At 54.7% G+C, this 18105-nt stretch overlaps 3 protein-coding genes across 3 annotated transcripts in view; all 3 read left to right on the forward strand.

Moving 5' to 3' along the window:
• LOC147646947 (serine/threonine-protein kinase pim-1-like) overlaps positions 1–7631 on the forward strand; it is a 27887-nt gene extending 20256 nt beyond the window's left edge. Inside the window, exons 2-10 of the mRNA XM_086872708.1 lie at positions 3237–3410; positions 3515–3565; positions 3770–4136; positions 4751–4927; positions 5162–5315; positions 5553–5721; positions 6062–6221; positions 6402–6492; positions 6935–7631. Of these exons, the coding sequence (XP_086728834.1) occupies positions 3237–3410; positions 3515–3565; positions 3770–4136; positions 4751–4927; positions 5162–5268 (876 nt within the window). The 3' untranslated portion in view covers positions 5269–5315; positions 5553–5721; positions 6062–6221; positions 6402–6492; positions 6935–7631. The remainder of the gene's footprint in view (positions 1–3236; positions 3411–3514; positions 3566–3769; positions 4137–4750; positions 4928–5161; positions 5316–5552; positions 5722–6061; positions 6222–6401; positions 6493–6934) is intronic.
• Positions 1–18105, forward strand: part of LOC147646935 (uncharacterized) — a 592289-nt gene that overhangs the window by 332198 nt on the left and 241986 nt on the right. The gene's annotated exons all lie outside the window — the stretch shown is intronic.
• Positions 5272–11708, forward strand: LOC147646948 (uncharacterized). The gene is made up of 3 exons (XM_086872709.1): positions 5272–5315; positions 7726–8896; positions 8949–11708. The coding sequence occupies exons 1-3, from the start codon at positions 5272–5274 to the stop codon at positions 10032–10034; spliced, it is 2301 nt and encodes a 766-aa protein (XP_086728835.1). The 3' UTR covers positions 10035–11708.

Below are 18105 nucleotides of genomic sequence, written 5' to 3' on the forward strand. Positions count from 1 at the left end.
CAGAATTAAACTGGACACTCAACTCCAAGTTGCCAGTGGATTCTAAAGACGGAAAATCCTGTTAATGCCGGGTTTGGTGTGGTTTGGAGCTGGGGAAGGGTCTCATCCCCTCCCAGAGGTGCCCCAAGCCCGCTCTGCTGCCACGTCTGCGCTCGCGGCCCCTCACGGCGGCCCTGCCCTGGGGACATGGTGGGACCCCCTCCTGCCAGGGCTGAGGCTCCTCATGGCCCCTCACAGCCCCTCATGGCCCCATAGAACTTCTCAGGGCCCCATAAAACCTCTCATGGCCTCTCATGGTCCCTCATGGCCTCTCAAAGCCCTTCATGGCCCCTCATTTTTCCTCACGGCCCCTCTCAGCTCCAGGCGCGGGGCTCCTCCCAAAGGAGAAGGGGCCGGGCCCTGCTCTTTCTCCTTTTATTTCGGTCCCTTCATAGCGACGAGTAAACAAAGGCTGAATGGAGCCTTTCCCCAGCGTTTCCCTCGGGGTTCATTGCAGGCTGAAGCTCTGTGCTGGCGCTGGCCCGAGCACCAACATCCCTGCAGCCCCCAAGGCCTTTGCTGTCCCCCCGTGTCCATTCCCTGTCCCCGAGTCCCGCCCGGCTCTGGCAGCAGCAGCAGCCGCAGCGCAGCGGGCGCCGGCCCAGCCCGGCCGGGGCTCCCGGCCACGAGCAGCAGCAGCGCCGGCCCTTCCCATCTGCTCCTGCCTCGGCTTGCCAGGCCTTTTGCCAGGGCAATTCTGGACTACAGCAACAATCCCCCACAAACAGCCCTGATTCCTCAGGCCCGCCTCTGCTGCCCTCAGCCAGCCCTCAGAGGAAGAAAGGATCGGGTTCCAGCGCTGTTTTCAGCACTGTTTTACTCACCCTGAGGTGACAGCAGGAGGCTGTTGGTGCCTTGGCCTTGGCAATTGTAGATCCCAGCTGATCTTACCCCTCTTCTGCTTGCCACTTGAATTTTAGCAGTACAGCTGCAATTGCCTCTTTCAATCAGTGCGACCCACTGTGCTTTTCTGACAGGGAACTCGGACTGCTTGTTAAAAAGGCCTCATGAGTAGTAGATCTCCAAATGCTCTCAAGGCCCTGAGCACAAAATCAAAGAGAATTAAAGCCACACAGGTCACATTTGCAGTGCTCAAACACAGCCCTGTTGCTGCTGCTGCTGCTGAAATAGAATCAACTGACAGAGGCCATCACAGAAATTGCCTTTACAGTGGCAAATAAAATGAAAAAATCGACTAGGAGAAAAAAAACCCAGAACTCCCCAACTCACTTCACTGTTTCTACCGAGCAGCAGAAGAAAAAGGAACAGGGCACCTTTCAGGCAGTTCCACAAGCTCAGGGTTCCCATTTCATGGGGAATCTGAGATGCAATTGGCCTTTTTAAAAGGATAAAACAAAGGGAATGAATTGGAAATTATTAGGAAAAAATGTACCTTCTTATATACAAAGTTCACCAAGTCATTCCCTGCTTTTCTCCTTTTCACATTCTTTCTGTCATCCAGAGAGGTCCAGCTTATCATGTTCTGATGCTTATCATCAACTGATTGTGCTCTTGATTTCTCCCAGTGCAAGAGATGTAGAATCATCTAAACTGAACACAGAAACAAACTCTCTCTGTCAGCCCATCTTCATGTTCCAGATCACTTTCCAGATGTCCATGGGGGATTTGGAATGATCAGCTCTCCACTGCTGGCTGCACACCCTGGAGATTCTTTCTCCACATTCATCCAGGCTTGTATTCCCTAACAATTCCCGGTACCTCATCATGTTTTCTTTGGGTAGAAGAGTAACAGTGAAAACCTTACCAATGGCACAACTCCCCAGTGCACAAGGAAAAGAAAGAACAAGTTTCAAGTGCTTCAAGTATTTGTTCTGCTTTGCTGCAAGAGTTGTGCTGCAGTCACTCACAGTGTGGGAAGCCAAGAGAAGCTGCAGCTGGGGGCACATCTTGTGACAGGAGCTGAGCCTTGTTCTCCAGGACAGGTTTTTGGAAAGAACAGACGGGACTGTGGAGAAGATTCTGGGAAAATTGAAACAACTTTCTTATGAAATGAAAATCAAATCAAAAGAAACAACCAATATGTTTTTCTCTATTTTTCTCTATTTATTTTTATGTTCCCCTTTTCCATCTTGCACTTTCTCCATCCCATTCATTCCAAATGGATCTCACCTCTAAGATCTGAGATTTGGCAAGTTTTAGACACTGTAAAACAGCATGAGCTATACCCAGTTTGCCTTGCCCTGTTTTCCTTGGAAAGCAATGCTGGAGACACAAGTGCAGCGCTTGGGTCGGGTACAAATTCTGCATTCAGGGAATGTGCTCAGACGGTGTCTGACCCTCAGCAGGGACAAGGCACAGCAGCAGCCAAGGGCATTCCTGTGCCCCTGTGCAGGAGTCAAGACTCTGGCTCTTGGCTCAACACGGCAAAGTTCCCGTGTTTGGCCAGGCTCAGGGGCTGCCCGGGGAGTGCGGGGCTCGGGCCGGGGCCGAGCGGGCAACGGACAAACGGACACGGGGACAAACGGTCCCGGTGCTTCAGTTGCAGCGGCGGCAGCAGCGGCAGCAGCAGCAGCGGCGGCAGCAGCAGCAGTGGAAGCAGCGAAAGCAGCCAATTTATCACTTTTCCGTCTCTCCCTTTCCCACGGACCCACATTCCCTCCGGGTCTCCCTTTTCCTGCGTCCCCCCCTCTTCCAGGTTCCCTCTCCCCGTACCCGCCCGGGCCATGCCCCCGGCCCGCCCCCGGACCCGCCCCCGGGCCCTGGCGGGGTTGCCCCGGCCCCGGCCCCGGCCCCGGCCCCGGCCCCGGCCCCGGCCCCGGCCCCGGCCCCGGCCCCGGCCCCGGCCGTCCCGCCGTGGTCTCGCCTCCGCTGGGTTCTGGCTGTGCTGGCGCTGGCGCTGCTGGGCGGGCATCATTGCCTGGGGCTGGGGCGGAATCGCTGCCCTTTGGCTCCGCCTTGCCCGATCCCGGCCCCAGCCCCGACGCAGGCTCCGGTCGCGACCCCAGCTCCGGTCCCGACCTCAGCCCTGCCCCCGGCCCCGGTCCCGGCCCCGGCCCCGGCCCCAGCCCCGGCTCCTCCCGGGGCCCGCGGAGGACACAGGCGGCGCGGCCGCTGCCGCCGCCTCCGCTGCGGCTTCCCCGGCCCGAGCTCCGCCGCTCAGCAGCGCGGCCGCTGGCCCCGAGCCGCCGCTGCCGCGTTCCAATGAGGGAACGCCTGCGGATGCCCGGCCCGGGGAGCTCGGGGAGCGCTCGGGGGCCGTTCCTGTCCCCGGGCCGAGCGCTGATGGCCGCGACTCGCCCCCAGGGAAGGCGCAGGAGGCCCTGCAGCAGCGCTACGAGCTGGGCCCGCTGCTGGGGCGCGGCGGCTTCGGCAGCGTCTTCGCGGCCACGCGACTCTCGGACGGCGCCCCGGTGAGCGGTGGGCAGAGGAGGAGGAGGAGGAGGGGGCGGAGGAGATGGCGGGGGCGCGGCGGGGCGGGCAGCGAGCTCAAGCCTCTTCTGCTCCTTGCTCGCAGGTGGCCATCAAATGTGTGCCGCGGGATCGCGTCCGGCTCTGGGGCGAGCTGGTGAGTGTGCGGGGCCAGCGGCAGAAGCCGGGGCGTGCCGGGCAGGGATGAGCCGGGGCCCGGCGGGGTGGGAGCTGCCGAGAGCCCTGCGGGGAGAGCGGGCGTGGGGTGAGCGAGGTGTGCAGAGCATCCCGGGCTGGCTGAGGGGTCCCAGGGCCCTGGCCCGGCCTCAGCCCCACTGACAGCACCGTGCTCCTCCCGCAGCCCGACGGCACCCGTGCTCCCATGGAGATTGTGCTGCTGGACAGGGTGTCCTCTGGCTGTGCTGCAGTCATTCAGCTGCTGGAGTGGTTTGTGCTCCCCGACAGCTTCGTGTTAGTGTTGGAGCGTCCACAGCGGTGCCAGGACCTCTCGCATTTGCTGGCGGAGCGGAGGTTCCTGCCAGAGGAGGAGGCGCGGGGGCTCTTTCGCCAGGTGCTGGAGGCCGTGCAGCACTGCAGCAGCTGCGGGGTCCTGCACAGGGACATAAAACCGGAGAACATCCTGCTCGACCTGGCCACTGGGCAGCTGAAATTGATCGACTTTGGCTGTGGCGCCTTCCTGCAAGACACAGCCTACACCCAGTTTGCAGGTGAGCCCTCGCAGGGGATGCTCCTGGCCATCTCATGGCCCAGCCTGGCTGTGGCACCGGGGATTCCCCGTGGTGCTGCCAGGATGGGATCAATGCTTGAGGCAAATTGATTTGGATGGGGGTGTGAGGGGGACCAGCTCCCAGCCCTGCCAAGAGCCTTCAGCACCCACTGTGCCCTGGGCTGGGGCTGGGACAGCCAGCCTGACAAAAACCCCCATGGGGGTAGCAGAGGGCAGGGGGTCTGACCCCATGCCCCAGAGAGTTTAGTGAGTCAGCGAGGAAGGGCTTGAACTCCTCTGCTCCCCACATTTGCCTTGGCCTATTAACAATTTTTTGGAGGCCATGCAGGCAGGGAGGAGAGTGTGTTTTCTATACCATGGGGTGGGTTTTTACTTGGTTGCCATGGTTGGGCCTCCCCAGTGCTTCTGCTGCCCTCTTCCAGCCGCAGTGGCTTCTTTTCCAACCCTGGGTTTGTAGCCAAGTGCCAGGTGCTGGCAAGAGGGCAGTGGGTCACCCCGTGTGCCGCTGGGGCAGCCCCCACATGCCCAGGGATGCTGGGGCCAGGCTCTGGGAGCAGCAGCATCCCCCTGATGAGCTCCATCTGTGTTCCACAGGAACCCTGTCCTACAGCCCACCAGAGTGGATCCACCAGCAACGCTACCATGGCCAGGCAGCAACAATCTGGTCCCTGGGCCTCCTGCTCTACCAGCTGGTCATAGGGAAGCACCCATTCATGAGGGGCCAGCAGATCATCTGGGGGCGGATCTTGTTCCCACGATGGCTCTCCCAAGGTGAATCCTCATCTCTGGGCACAGGGGGAACACCAGGCTTGGGAGACAGCTGTGGGCTAGTGAGCATCCTGCTCTGGCAGCTGCTGAGGAGGTGGCACATGTCCTGCTCTCCTGCAAACAGGGAATCCATGGGGAAGTTGAGGCCCAGCTCTGGGCACACCCAGCATGGCCTGGGCACTGGAAGGGGGCGGCAACTTCTCCAACTGACTGGTGATTCCTGGTTTCTCTCTTCAGAATGCCAAGATATTATTAAGAGGTGTTTGTCCATGCAACCCTCGGACAGGCCATCCTTAGAAGACCTTTTGCGCGATCCTTGGATGCAGGCTGTTCATCTGCCCTAGGAGATGGGAGAGATCCACATGCACAGTTGGATCCAGGGGCCTGGCAGGTAACAGCTCCACACATTTCTTGGCAATTGGTGGCAAAGCAAACCAGGCTGTTTTTGTCGTGCCTGTAGCTCTGAGCAGGGGTCATCAGAAGGGAACACACAGCTCTTGGGCTGGAGCTGAGCTGGACACCTGGTGTGGCAAGCACTGGTGGCCACCATTCCCCCTGCTTTTGCTTGTCTGCTTCACTGATGGCTGGGACCCTGGGCAGAGCACTGACAGCCTGGTCTGGCCCCTAGGCAAGGAGAAGGAGCCCCTGGAGAAGCTGTTACCAGCTGGGGCTGCTGCTGGAGACACCAAGGGCAACCTCAAGGATGGCAATCTCTTCCTCCAGCTGGCCAGCTGAAGATGATGGATTTCAATTCTGGCATGTCTTCTTCAAAGACTCGCTCCACGCCCAATTTGCAGGTGAGTCCACAGCCAGGGGATGCTCCCAGATCTGGGCATGGCACAGCCTGGCCAGGCACCAAAGGTTCCCCCCTTGGCTGGGGTGGATGCAACCAATTCTTCAGTTGGCTGCCAAGCTGCTTTTTGTCTCTGGACAGCTGCTGAGGGGCTGGGTCTGCCGTGGCTGGCTGCAGGCTGGGCACATGGCCTGCCCTCCTGCTCTGCTCCCAAAGGCAGCAGTGATGGGCAGCTTTGGGCCCAGCTCTGAGCACGGCCGGCATGGCCTGGGCACTGCGGGTGGCTGGGACAAGGGGACAGGAGCCTTCAGCTGACGGGCAGTTTCTGGTTTCTCTCCTTGCAGCCGGGCTCTGTGGATGCTGAGGCTGCTCTGGGCTCTGCCAGGGCTCTGCTGGGCTCAGCCCCAGGCATAGCTGGGCTCACCCTGCCCTCCCATTGCTCTGACAGCTTTGCATCACACGAGCCCGTTCCCAGCACAGCGCCTGAGCTTTCTGCTTTTGCAGGTGAGTGAGACTCTCCTGCAGGCCAAGAGATTGCACTTAGGGACACACATCCAATTGGCAAGGACACAAACTCTCCACAGTCCCAGCTGAATGCCTGCATCTGCACAGGATGTTTTCTGTGTCCCACTCTTCCTTTCTTTTTGGCTGCAATTGTGCAATTGCACTTTCTTCCTCCTCTAGAAGTGCCACTGCTGTGTTCCTGAGGCAGTGCAGTCTGGAGCTGATGGATGAAGAATCGCCCCTCTGCACTTCCAAACCAGAGCAAAAAGCTGTAAGTGGGACTTTGCATCTTTAAGAAACCCCTGAATGTTTGAAAGGGAATGTGCAGCTCATTCACAGGGTGAGAAGGAAGGGCATCTTCTAAAGGATTTGGGGTTTGACAGAGTTTAGATTCCCAGTGCTGCTTGGAGCTGGCAAGGCGCAAAGCACTTTCTTCTTGCTTCACTCCAATTTCACCACAATTTAAAATAACAATATTGGAATCCAACCCAAACAACTTTTTCAAAAAGGTTCCTGAGGCCGGTAAGATGCATCATGCCATCAGCACATTTACAAATTAAATAACTGAGTTTTATGTTTCAAAAGACCAATTACACCTTAATTCAAAGTTAGAGAAGATTTTTCACTGTACACTTGGGTTCTGTTTTTATCTTTCACATTTTATAGAATTTTTTTTTTTCTTTTATTTTTCCGCATTTTTCCCCTTAAAACAGAAATCATGCTATGAAAAAGAAGTGTCCTTTGCTCCTGGTTCCTGTGTGGAGCAGCTCCCTTCCCGCTGGCTGAGCTGCTCAGGCAGAGCCCAGCAGCTCCTGGCCCTGCAGGGCTGAGGCTTTTCCCCGTTGCTGGGCTCAAACTGATGGAGCAGCACTGCTGAACACAGGGACATGCAGAGGGAGCAGAGCAGCTGCCTTTGCCCACCTGAAGCTCCAAGGCCAAACTCTGAGCAGGCACGGCTGGAAGAGACTCGCAGGCTCCCTGTTGGCTCTGCTGCCCCACTTGTGCCCGGCCCAGCTCTGCGTGAGGCAGAGGGAGAACAAGGGGCAGCTCCCTCCCAGCCCCAGCCCAGGGACCCCTCCAGCCCCTGGCCTTGGGGCACTGTCTGCACCTGCTGCTCCAGGCACGGCTTGTGCTGGCACTGACAGCAACAACCAAAGTGGGGCTGGTCCCGAGGGAGCAGCAGCAGTGCCTGGATCTGATCCCTCAGTGTGGGGCAGTGCTGGAAATATGAACGCAGCAGCAGCACCACCACCAGCAGCAGCACCAGCAGCACCAGCAGCAGCACCAGTGCCAGCAGCACCAGCAGTAGCATCAGCAGCACCACCACCAGCAGCAGGAGCAGCAGCAGCACCACCACCAGCAGCAGCACCAGCAGCACCAGCAGCAGCACCAGTGCCAGCAGCACCAGCAGTAGCATCAGCAGCACCACCACCAGCAGCAGGAGCAGCAGCAGCACCAGCACCAGCAGTACCAGCACCACCACCAGCACCAGCTTCACCAGCAGCGCCAGCAGCAGCACCACCAGCAGCACGATCAGCAGCAGCACGAGCAGCAGCACCAGCAGTACCAGCAGAACCAGCTCCAGCAGCACCACCAGCAGCAGCAGCAGCACCAGCACCAGCACCAAAAGCTGCAGCACGACCAGCAGCCGAAGCAGCAGCAGCAGGACCAGCAGCACCAGCACCAACAGCACCAGCAGTGCCAGCAGCACCAGCACCAGCATCACCAGCAGCACCAGCAGCAGCAGCAACAGCAGCAGCAGCAGCAGCAGCACCAGCAGCACCAGCAGCACCAGCAGTACCAGCAGAACCAGCAGCGGCAGCAGCACCAGGGACAGGACCAGCACTAGCTTCACCAGCAGTGCCAGCAGCAGCACCACCACCAGCACGAGCAGCACCAGCACCAGCAGCACCAGCACCAGCAGCACCAGTACCAGCAGCAGCATCAGCAGCAGTGCCAGCAGCACCAGCACCACCACCACCACCAGTGCCAGCAGCACCAGAACCAGCACCACCAGCAGCACCACCAGCACGAGCAGTAGCACCAGGGGCAAGATCAGCACCAGCAGCACCAGCAGCACCACCAGCAGCAGCGCCAGCAGCACCACCAGCAGCAGCACCAGCAGCACTACCTGTAGTGCCAGCAGCACCAGCAGCAGTGCCAGCAGCAGCACCAGCAGCACCTGCACCAGTACCAGCAGCAGCAGCAGCACCACCAGCACCAGCAGCAGCACCAGCAGAAGCACCAGCAGCACCAGCATCACCAGCAGCAGCACCAGCAGCACCTGCAGCACCAGGACCAGTAGCACCAGCAGTACCAGCAGAACCAGCAGCAGCACTACCACCAGTGCCAGCAGCAGCAGCAGCAGCAGTAGCACCAGGGGCAGGATCAGCACCAGCAGCACCAGCAGCAGCACCAGCCATAGCATCAGCAGCAGCACAAGGGGCTGGACCAGCACCAGCAGCAGCAGCACCAGAAGAAGCAGCATCAGCAGCACCACCAGCAGCATCAGTGGCAGCAGCAACAGCAGCAGCACCACCAACAGCACCACCACCACCAAGAGCAGCACCAGCAGCAGCACCAGAAGCAGGACCAGCAGCACCAGCAGCACCAGTACCAGAAGCACCAGCAGCAGCACCACCACCACCAGCACCGCAGTGCTAGCAGCAGCACCAGCAGCAGCAACAGAACCGCCAGCACCAGCAGTAGCACCAGGGGCAGGATCAGCAGCAGCAGCAACAGCAGCAGCAGCAGCACCAGCAGCAGCACCAGCAACATCAGTGGCAGCACCAGCAGTGCCAGCACCAGCAGCACCAGCACCAGCAGCACCAGCATCACCAGCACAGCAGCAGCAGCAGCAGCAGCAGCACCTGCAGCACCACCAGCAGCATCAGTGGCAGCACCAGCACCAGCAGCACCAGCAGAACCAGCAGCAGCACTGCCACCAGTGCGAGCAGCAGCAGCACCAGCACCGCCAGCACCAGCAGCAGCATCATCAGCACCAGCAGCACCAGCAGTAGCACCAGGGGCAGGATCAGCACCAGCAGCACCAGCAGCAGCACCAGCCATAGCATCAGCAGCAGCACCAGGGGCTGGACAAGCACCAGCAGCAGCACCAGAAGAAGCAGCACCAGCAGCACCATCAGCAGCATCAGTGGCAGCACCAGCAGTACCAGCACCAGCAGAAGCAGCAGCAGCACCACCACCACCAACAGCAGCACCAGCAGAAGCACTAGCAGCACCAGTGGCAACACCAGCAGTACCAGCAGCAGCAGAGGCAGCAGCACCAGTAGCACCATCATCACCAGCACCAACACCAGCACAAGCAGCACCAGTAGTGCCAGCAGCAGCATCAGCAGCACCAGCAGCAGGACCAGCAGTGCCAGCAGCACCACCACCAGCACCAGCATCACCACCAGCACCACCACCAGCACGAGCAGCACCAGCACCAGTAACAGCAGCACCAGCAGTGCCAGCAGCACCAGCAGCAGGACCAGCAGCACCACCACCAGCACCACCAGCAGCAGCAGCTGCAGCAGCAGTGCCAGCAGCAGCACCACCAGCACCTGCACCAGTACCAGCAGGAGCACCAGCACCAGCAGCACCAGCAGTAGCACCAGGGGCAGGATCAGCACCAGCAGCACCAGCCATAGCATCAGCAGCACCACCAGCAGCATAAGTGGCAGCACCAGCAGGATCAGCAGCACCACCACCAGCACCTGCACCACCAGCACCACCAGCAGCACCACCACCATCACCAGCACCAGCAGTGCCAGCACCCGCAGCAGTACCAACATCAGCACATGGAGCTGACTTTCAGTGCAGCCTCTGCCATGCTTCCCTCCCTGTGCAGCGCTGTCAAAACAGCCTGAGGCACCTGGGAGCCCTCAGTGCCAGCAGGGACTTGAGATGGCAGCCCTGGGCTCCTGCACGTTACGCCAGGAACAGAGCTGGGGACTCCCTCTCCATGTGGAGCTTCCAGATGGAAAAGGCTGCTGTGACCAGGCAGCTCCAAGGGCACAGAAAGGAGGGGCTCGACCCCTTGATCTGTGCCAGTCCCACAGTCCTGGGCAGCAGCCACCGAGCCCTGGGGGAGCAGAGGGCACAGCAAGAGGGACAAAAGCAGTCAAGGTCAGAGACTGGGAAGAGCCAGACCTGGGAGCAGGAACAGCTGCTTCATTGAACTCCTGGAGAAAGCTCTTGGCTGGTTCAAAGCCCTGAAAGGTGTGAAGGGCAGAGAAGAGGCCACACCAAACAATGCTCCTGTTTTCACACCTCCCCTCTCTGTGTCCCAGAAGGAATTGGATGAACTGTATTCTTCTCTCTGAGTCATCTCATTCAGCATGAGCAGCTCAGCACCAGGAGCTGAAGGAGCTGAAGCCTCAGGCCACAAGAGCTGAGCAAGAGGGGGCTTTTGGGCCAAAGTAATGCTGCTAAGTAATGGACCTAGCTGAATGCAGCAGATAGAATCCTGCAATTATAGAATCCATTTTGCTGGAAAAGGCCTCTGAGCTCATCCAGTCCAGCCAGTCACCCAGCAGTGTCAAGCCCAGCACTAAACCTCGTCCCTGAAGTGCCAAGGTCTGAACAACAGGCCCTGAGTGAGGCCTGAACAACAGGCCCTGAGCCAAAGGTGACCTCTGGATGAACCTTCCAACCAGAGGTTATCTGTCTGTCTGCTCATTACTGAAATATGCATGGTCATTAGCACTGTGATAGATGGATCCACTCATCAATGAAACATGGATTGACCTTTCTGTGTTTAGAAGCCAGACAAGGCCATTCAATCGGACATCTGGCCTTGTTTGGGGTGTATGGACAGAGTCAACTCCCTTGGTTCCTCCTTGAGGCCTGGCCAGGCTTTGGTAGGGACGCAAGAGGAGGATGAAACCAGATGTTCCCACAGCAGAAGTGCTGTCAGTTTGTTTATTCAGCACTATCAAAGCCCGGCCCTCTCTCACAGCGGAGGTTGAGCCTCACCTGTGGCTGGAGGCACCTGCAGGATTTCCCAGTGTCCAGGAGTGGCTCTCCAGTCCTTGGCTGTGACAGCATCCCCAGCTGATGGGTGGATCTGGGGATGGCAAAGTCTGAGGGGAACTGGATCTTTGTTAATGCCTGCGGGCAATCTTTGGCAGTGATGATTGGGTGCATTGCTGAGCTGCTCCTTTTGTGATCCTTTGCTGCTTGGAGCTGCAGTAAGTGACACTGATTCCTTCAGGTGGTGTTTGTGCCTTTGGTGCTGACCCTGCCCACTGGTGAAACAAAATTGGCAAAGTCTGGCCAGATCACAACAAAATATCACTTTTTAAATGTAAATGTAAGGAATCTGTCCCATCTCAAATTCCCAGAAGGGAAGCCCTCCCCAGAGTTCACTGGCTCTGGAGTGGGGCTGAGGTGGGAGCACCGTGCGAGCAGTGGGGCAGTCGGTTAAAAGAGGCTGAACCGCAGGATGTCTTAAGATGCATCCAAACATTGCATATGGAAAAAGGAAAAGAACTTGTGGGTTTGGGAAGACAGGGATGGATTTTCTTAACAGCACCAACGGAAGGAACAGTTGTCTTTTGGAATGCTCCCACATGAAGGTACAGAAAAAGGTTTTAGTCTTGAGCTCAGATTTGTTTGTGCAAGTAACATAATAACAATAACAATAACAACACAATAATATATATTTATATATATAACCAAAACTCAATAATGTGAAATAATGCTGAAAATACCAATTTGTGAGCTTTGGCTGCTCACTGTAACACTAAATACCCTACAAAAAAGAACTGGCAAAGACCCAAATGTCAATGGTAAACTTTTGTGAATTGTATACAAGGAATAAAGGGGGAACGGATAAAACTGGCTATTTTTATAGGGTTTGTTGATACTATGATGAGGAATGCTTTGTCTGTTCCTGTGAAAAACACACTGATTAAGACTGCTGGGTTTTTCATGTACCAGACTCTCTACAAGCTGCGGGATTGGTTGAACAGGTGAAGGAGTTGTTAAAAGAGCAGTTGATAAAATGAGGAGATGGGAACCTGTCCTGGTGGAGAACCCATCTCCCAGATGTGTTCCATGCCCTTAACAATGGGCCCACTGGGGAAATGGAAACCCCTGGGTGTGCAGGGCTGCACCCAATTTGCAAACACAACCATGGACAGTGAGACTTGGACTGCCTGGGAAATTGTTCTGGGTGTGATGGCCCCTGACAGGGCCACCCCAGAGGCTGCAGGGCTGGACCTTCATGCACTGGAATTAATTAGGAAAAAGCCGAAGTAAATTAAAGTTAACAATACAAGAACAGGAATTCAGATTCCTCCAGGACGCTTTGGTTTGGTAACTGCTCACTTGAGCTTGGCCTTGCAAAGTGTTGATGTCATGGGAGGAGGAATTGATGCAGATTATCAAGGAGAAATTAAAGAAATTCTGTTCAAAATGAATGAACAAGATTGGATGATTCAACCCCATGGCAGGTTATCACAAATATTGATATTGCAGTTTAAAAACGATTGTGAAAGAAGGAGATCCACCTCCAATCAGCACTGTTTGTGGAGATTAAAAGGTTTGGATGCAGCAGTCCTAATAATTGGTCCAGAGTGTGGGTCCAGAGGCCAAATGGCCCTCCAGAGGCAGCTGAAGTAACAGCTCTGGGGAAAAACAACACTGTTTGAATCCTGAAACCTGAGCATGAAGAATGGGAATATATCCCTGCAGCCAAGTGTTCTCTGCCACAACAAGTCAATATTGTTTTACAGATGCTGCCAGACCAAATCTCCCTGTTTGGCCCAACGACCCCTTTGGAAAATGCTCTGATCCACGGGGCTCCATGTGAAGGTTGATGTGACACTGAGGGATTTGCACATCAATTCCAGCCAGGAGCTGGAAATTGGGATCCTCTCCCCTTCGGCTGGAGAAGTGCCAGGTCCCAGTCCCTGATGGGCACCCAGGCTCCTGGCTGGAATTGGTGTGGAAGTCCCTCAGTGTCACATCTGCCTTCACATGGAGCCCCGTGCATCAGAGCATTTTCCAAAGGGGTCATTGGGGCAAACAGGGAGATCTGGTCTGGCAGCATCTGTAAAACAATATCCCATAACATCAGCTTGTTGTGTCAGAGAACACTTGGCTGCAGGGATATATTCCCATTGTTCCTGCCCAGGTCTCAGGATTCAACCAGTGTTGTCTTTCCCCAGAGCTGTTCCTTCAGCTGCCTCTGGAGGGCCATTTGGCCTCTGGACCAATTATTAGGACTGGTGCATCCAAACTCTTGATCTCTATGAACAGAGGTAATTTGAGGTAGATGTCCTTCTTTCACAATTGTTTTTAAAACTGCAATATTAATAACTGTTCTATCCTGCCATGGGGTTGGAAAACAAAATCTTGTTCATTATTGTTTAACAGACTTACTTCAATTTCTCCTTGATAATCTGCATCAATTCCTCCTCCCATGACATCAACACTTTGCAAGGCCAAGCTCAAGTGAGCAGTTACCAAACCAAAGCATCCTGGAGGAATCTGAATTCCTATTCTTGTATTGTTAACTTTCATTTGCTTTGGCTTTTTCCTAATTAATTCCAGTGCATGAAGGTCCAGCCCTGCAGCCTCTGGGGTGGCCCTGTCAGGGGCCATCACACCCAGAACCGTTTCCCAGGCAGTCCAAGTCTCACTGTCCATGGTTGTGTTTGCAAATTGGGTGCAGCCCTGCACACCCAGGGCTTTCCATTTCCCCAGTGGGCCCATTGTTAAGGGCATGGAACACATCTGGGAGATGGGTTCTCCACCAGGACAGGTTCCCATCTCCTCATTTTATCAACTGCTCTTTTAACAACTCCGTCACCTGTTCAACCAATCCCGCAGCTTGTAGATAGTGTGGTACATGAAAAACCCAGCAGTCTTAATCAGTGTGCTTTTCACAGGAACAGACAAAGCATTCGGCATCACAGCATCACCAAACCCTATAAAAACAGCCAATTTCACCCCTTCCTCCTTTATTCTGTGTATACAATTCACAAAAGTTTACCACTGACATTTGGGTCTTTGCCAGTCCTTTTTTGTAAGGTGTTTAGTGTTACAGTGAGCAGATAAAGCTCACAAATCAGTACTGTCAACATTATTTCACATTATCTATTTTTAATTATGTATATAAATGTATATTATTGTATTATATTATTATCATTATCATCATCATCATTATCATCATTATCATCATTATTTTAATCATTATCATCATTGTTCTTGTTGTTGTTGTTTCACTTGCAAAAACAAATCTGAGCTCAAGACTATAACCTTCTTCTGTCACTCCACATGGGAGTGTTCCAAAAACAATTGTTCCTTCTGTTGGTGCTTTTTCCTATCTGCTGTTAACAAAATCCATCCTACTCTTCCCGAACCCCCAAATTCTTTTCTTTTTTCCACATGCAAGTTTTGGATTCATTTTAAGGCTGATTTACTAAAATATGGATATGATCTGGTATCCAACTGAGACAGACAAAGACTCTTTAACTGTTTTATGGTTAAAAAGTGTATGTTTATTCACAGTGCTGGGCTGATGTGTCAGGTCACCCCTTAATACACACGGCCCCAAGCACAGGTGAATACAGGCTTTTTATTTACAGAAGTATTGAATACAAATACATATTCATGACCCAGTTCCCACCAACTTTTCACTTCCTATGCTACTTAGGAAAAAAAGCAATTAAGCATGCTCCTTGAAATGGGTCGGTGGTCTTTTTCTGAGGAGGGGTCACAGAAGGGAGGAAGGGATATGGCTCTTCCTCGTTCTGCCCTTTCAACCTTTTCAATGCAAAGTGACAAATGGACCCTTGGCTGGGCTCCTTGTTTCATATCTTCAATGAGTTTCTGATTTGCAACTGTCTTATGTTCTTGAAGTTCTTTACCAGATACTTTATGTCTCACTCTAAGCCCAACTGAACAAGCATAACGTTGACAATTAGTTATTAGCCAATGCTTAACCTCTATTTTAGCAAGGCCTCTCTATCTACCTTTAATTTTAGCAAGGCCCATCTATTTATTTTAATTCGAGTTTGTCACTCTGAAAACTCAGCCTCTGAGTTTGCTAACATAGTTTTCTAAGTTCTTTCCCAGGACAGTAACTGTAAACATAGATATGTGTACATTCTTTCTGTTACACGTCTTGTGATGGGCATCTCTCATGGCCAGTGCAGTGAGAAAGTGTTATCCTGACCATCCAATCCCTGGCCATGGTCAGAAGCCTATAAATCCTGGGAGGAAAAATAAACTCTCTCTTCTTTTCACCACACCTCAACCTGTGTCCATGTGATCTATTCATCTTCAGCGGCAACAGACAGATGGTATTCCATTTTTAATCCTGTGGGACAAACTGCATTACGGTTCAATTCCACCTGTCCAATCTGTACACATAAACCTTTTGAGAAAGTCTGGGGCTGCAATTGGATCCAGCTGCTTCCAGTCTCTTTGCTTAGAAGGGATTTGTAAGTCTAGGCATTCTGGAGGGGTTTGAGGATCCACGGTGGCTGTTGAGTGTCATTTCTCCACTTCATGACTCAGCAGGAGTTTCTCCAATAAAGAAATAAAGCTTTTGCCAGAAGCTCCCACTCTGCCCATTACAGGAAGCCCTGGGACTGTCTGTGACATCCCGGCTCTTTGGCAGCCTGGGGACTCCTGGGATGTCACCGTGGAGCCTACATGAGTGCCTGTGACAGAGCGGTGCCTTTGCAGCCCAAGGTCCCCTGGAATTACTGTGACTGTGTCTGACCACACGGCTCTTCAGCATCCCCAGAAAGCCCTGGGAGGTCTCTCTGTAGCCCCTGTCTGTGCCTGTGACATTGCAGCTCTTGAACAGCCTGGAGACTCTGGGAATGGCCCCATGGATCCCCTCTGAGGGTCTGTAACAAATCTGATCCTTGGTAGGCAGCCATCACCAGGACCTGTTGCTCTGGTCTCTTTCCATGGCTACCATTACAGCCCCCTGTTACTATGATTTATTTCTATGGCAACCATCACTGTCCCCTCTAACTATGGTCTGTTTCCATGGAAATGACCACTGCCCCCTGTTGCTATGGTCTGTTTCCATGGCAACCATCACAGTCCCCTGTTGCTATGGTCTGTTTCCATGGCAACCATCACAGTCCCCTGTTGCTATGGTCAGTCCCTTGGCAGCTCTGTGAAGACCCCATGCCTCAGTTGTTGCCGTGGACAACAGCTCAGGCCTGGAGCCAGAGCCCATTGCCATGGCAACCATTTGCAGTCCCATCCCCAGGCTCATGGGATCCCAGAGCCACAGAATTGGCTGAGTTGGGAGGGACCCATGGGGATCCTCCAGTCCAACTGCTGGCCCTGCACAGGACACCCCAACAATCCCAGCCTGGGCCTGGCAGCACTGGCCAAGTGCTGCTGGAGCTCAGCCAGCCCTGGAGCTGGGAGCCCTCCCTGAGGAGCCTGTTCAGTGCCCCAGCAGCCTCGGGGGAAAACCTTTTCCTCACATCCAGCCTAAACCTGCCTGCCTCAGCTCCAGCTGCTCCCTCCACTCCTGTCCCTGGGCACCAGAGGGAAGAGGTTCCTGCAGCCCCCAGCCAGGGACCCGCTCCCAAGGCTGCTGCCACGGCAACCAGGCCTGGCACCAGCTGGGATGCTCGGTTTCCACGGGCTGGGCTTCAGGAATGGGATTCCCCAATTTCCTGCTCCCCTAAAACCACGCTGCCACTCACTTCCCTCCTGCCTGCCATGGAAAGCACAAAAGGCAAAGATCCCAGGTTGGGATAAGAACAATTTGCTGGGAACAGCAACGAGATAAGGAACAAACAGGAACAGAAACAATTTTGGTAACAGGAGGGATAAGACAAACTATTTACAGGGAAAACTACAACACCAGCAACTGGCTCTTCCTGGCCACGTATTTTCTCATGACTGGAAGAGAGAGAGCGAGTCCTTTTCCTGCCCCTGGCAATGATCTGAGATGGGATTGAATCTAATGACAGGGCCATGGTCAGACCCTCACATTCCACAATGCAAAATCATGATATTGCCATGGGCAGGAAGAGGTACAGGTGTGGATCACAGGGAACATGGATCACCAGGTGTCTTGCCAACATGAGTCCTTCAAGGGGGGATGAAGCTGGAGCAGTGCACAAAGCTGTTCCTGCACTTGGGGCATTTGCAGGGCTTCCCTTAGTGGTGCCTCCATTGGGGTTTGGTCAAGTGAGAGCTGTCTGAGAAGCTCTTCCCACACTCAGGACACACGTAGGGCCTCTCCCCTGTGTGGATCATCTGGTGGATGCTCATTTGGGACCTCCAGCTGAAGCTGTTCCCACATTCCCCACACTTGTAGGGCCTCTCCCCAGTGTGGATGTGCCGGTGGGTGATGAGGGTGGATTTGTCCTTGAAGCCCTTCCCTCAGTCGGGGCAGCGGAAGGGCCCCTCCTCTGTGTGAATCCATTGGTGCTGGAGGAGATCTGAGCCACTTTGGAACCTCTTCCCACACTGGGGACACTTGTAGGGCCTCTCCCCAGTGTGGATGCGCTGGTGGATGATGAGATTGGATTTGCAGCTGAAGCCCTTCCCATATTCCCTACACTCATAGGGAATTCCCCAGTGTGGATCATCTGGTGGCAAATCAGGCTCTTGCTGTGGCTGAAGTTCTTCCCACACTCCAAGCACTTGTAGGGCTTCTCCCCATCCTGAAGCTGCTCATGGACCACCAGCTCAGAGCCCTGGCTGGGTCTCTGGCTGCCATCCTGTCAGAGGGTGGATCTTTCCTCCTCAGAGGAAAAGGGGTTTGGAGCCCCTCCTCTTGCAGGATCTCCAGGGATTTTCCTCCTTATTGGATTCTTGCACTCTGGAGCCACTCAAAACAGCCTCGTCTATGAGGTTCTGCTGTGGGGATTTGTCCTTTCTGGTC

Source organism: Cyanistes caeruleus, unplaced genomic scaffold, assembly GCF_971803275.1.
Source record: "Cyanistes caeruleus unplaced genomic scaffold, bCyaCae1.hap1.1 HAP1_SCAFFOLD_76, whole genome shotgun sequence".
NCBI classification, from domain to species: Eukaryota; Metazoa; Chordata; class Aves; order Passeriformes; family Paridae; genus Cyanistes; species Cyanistes caeruleus.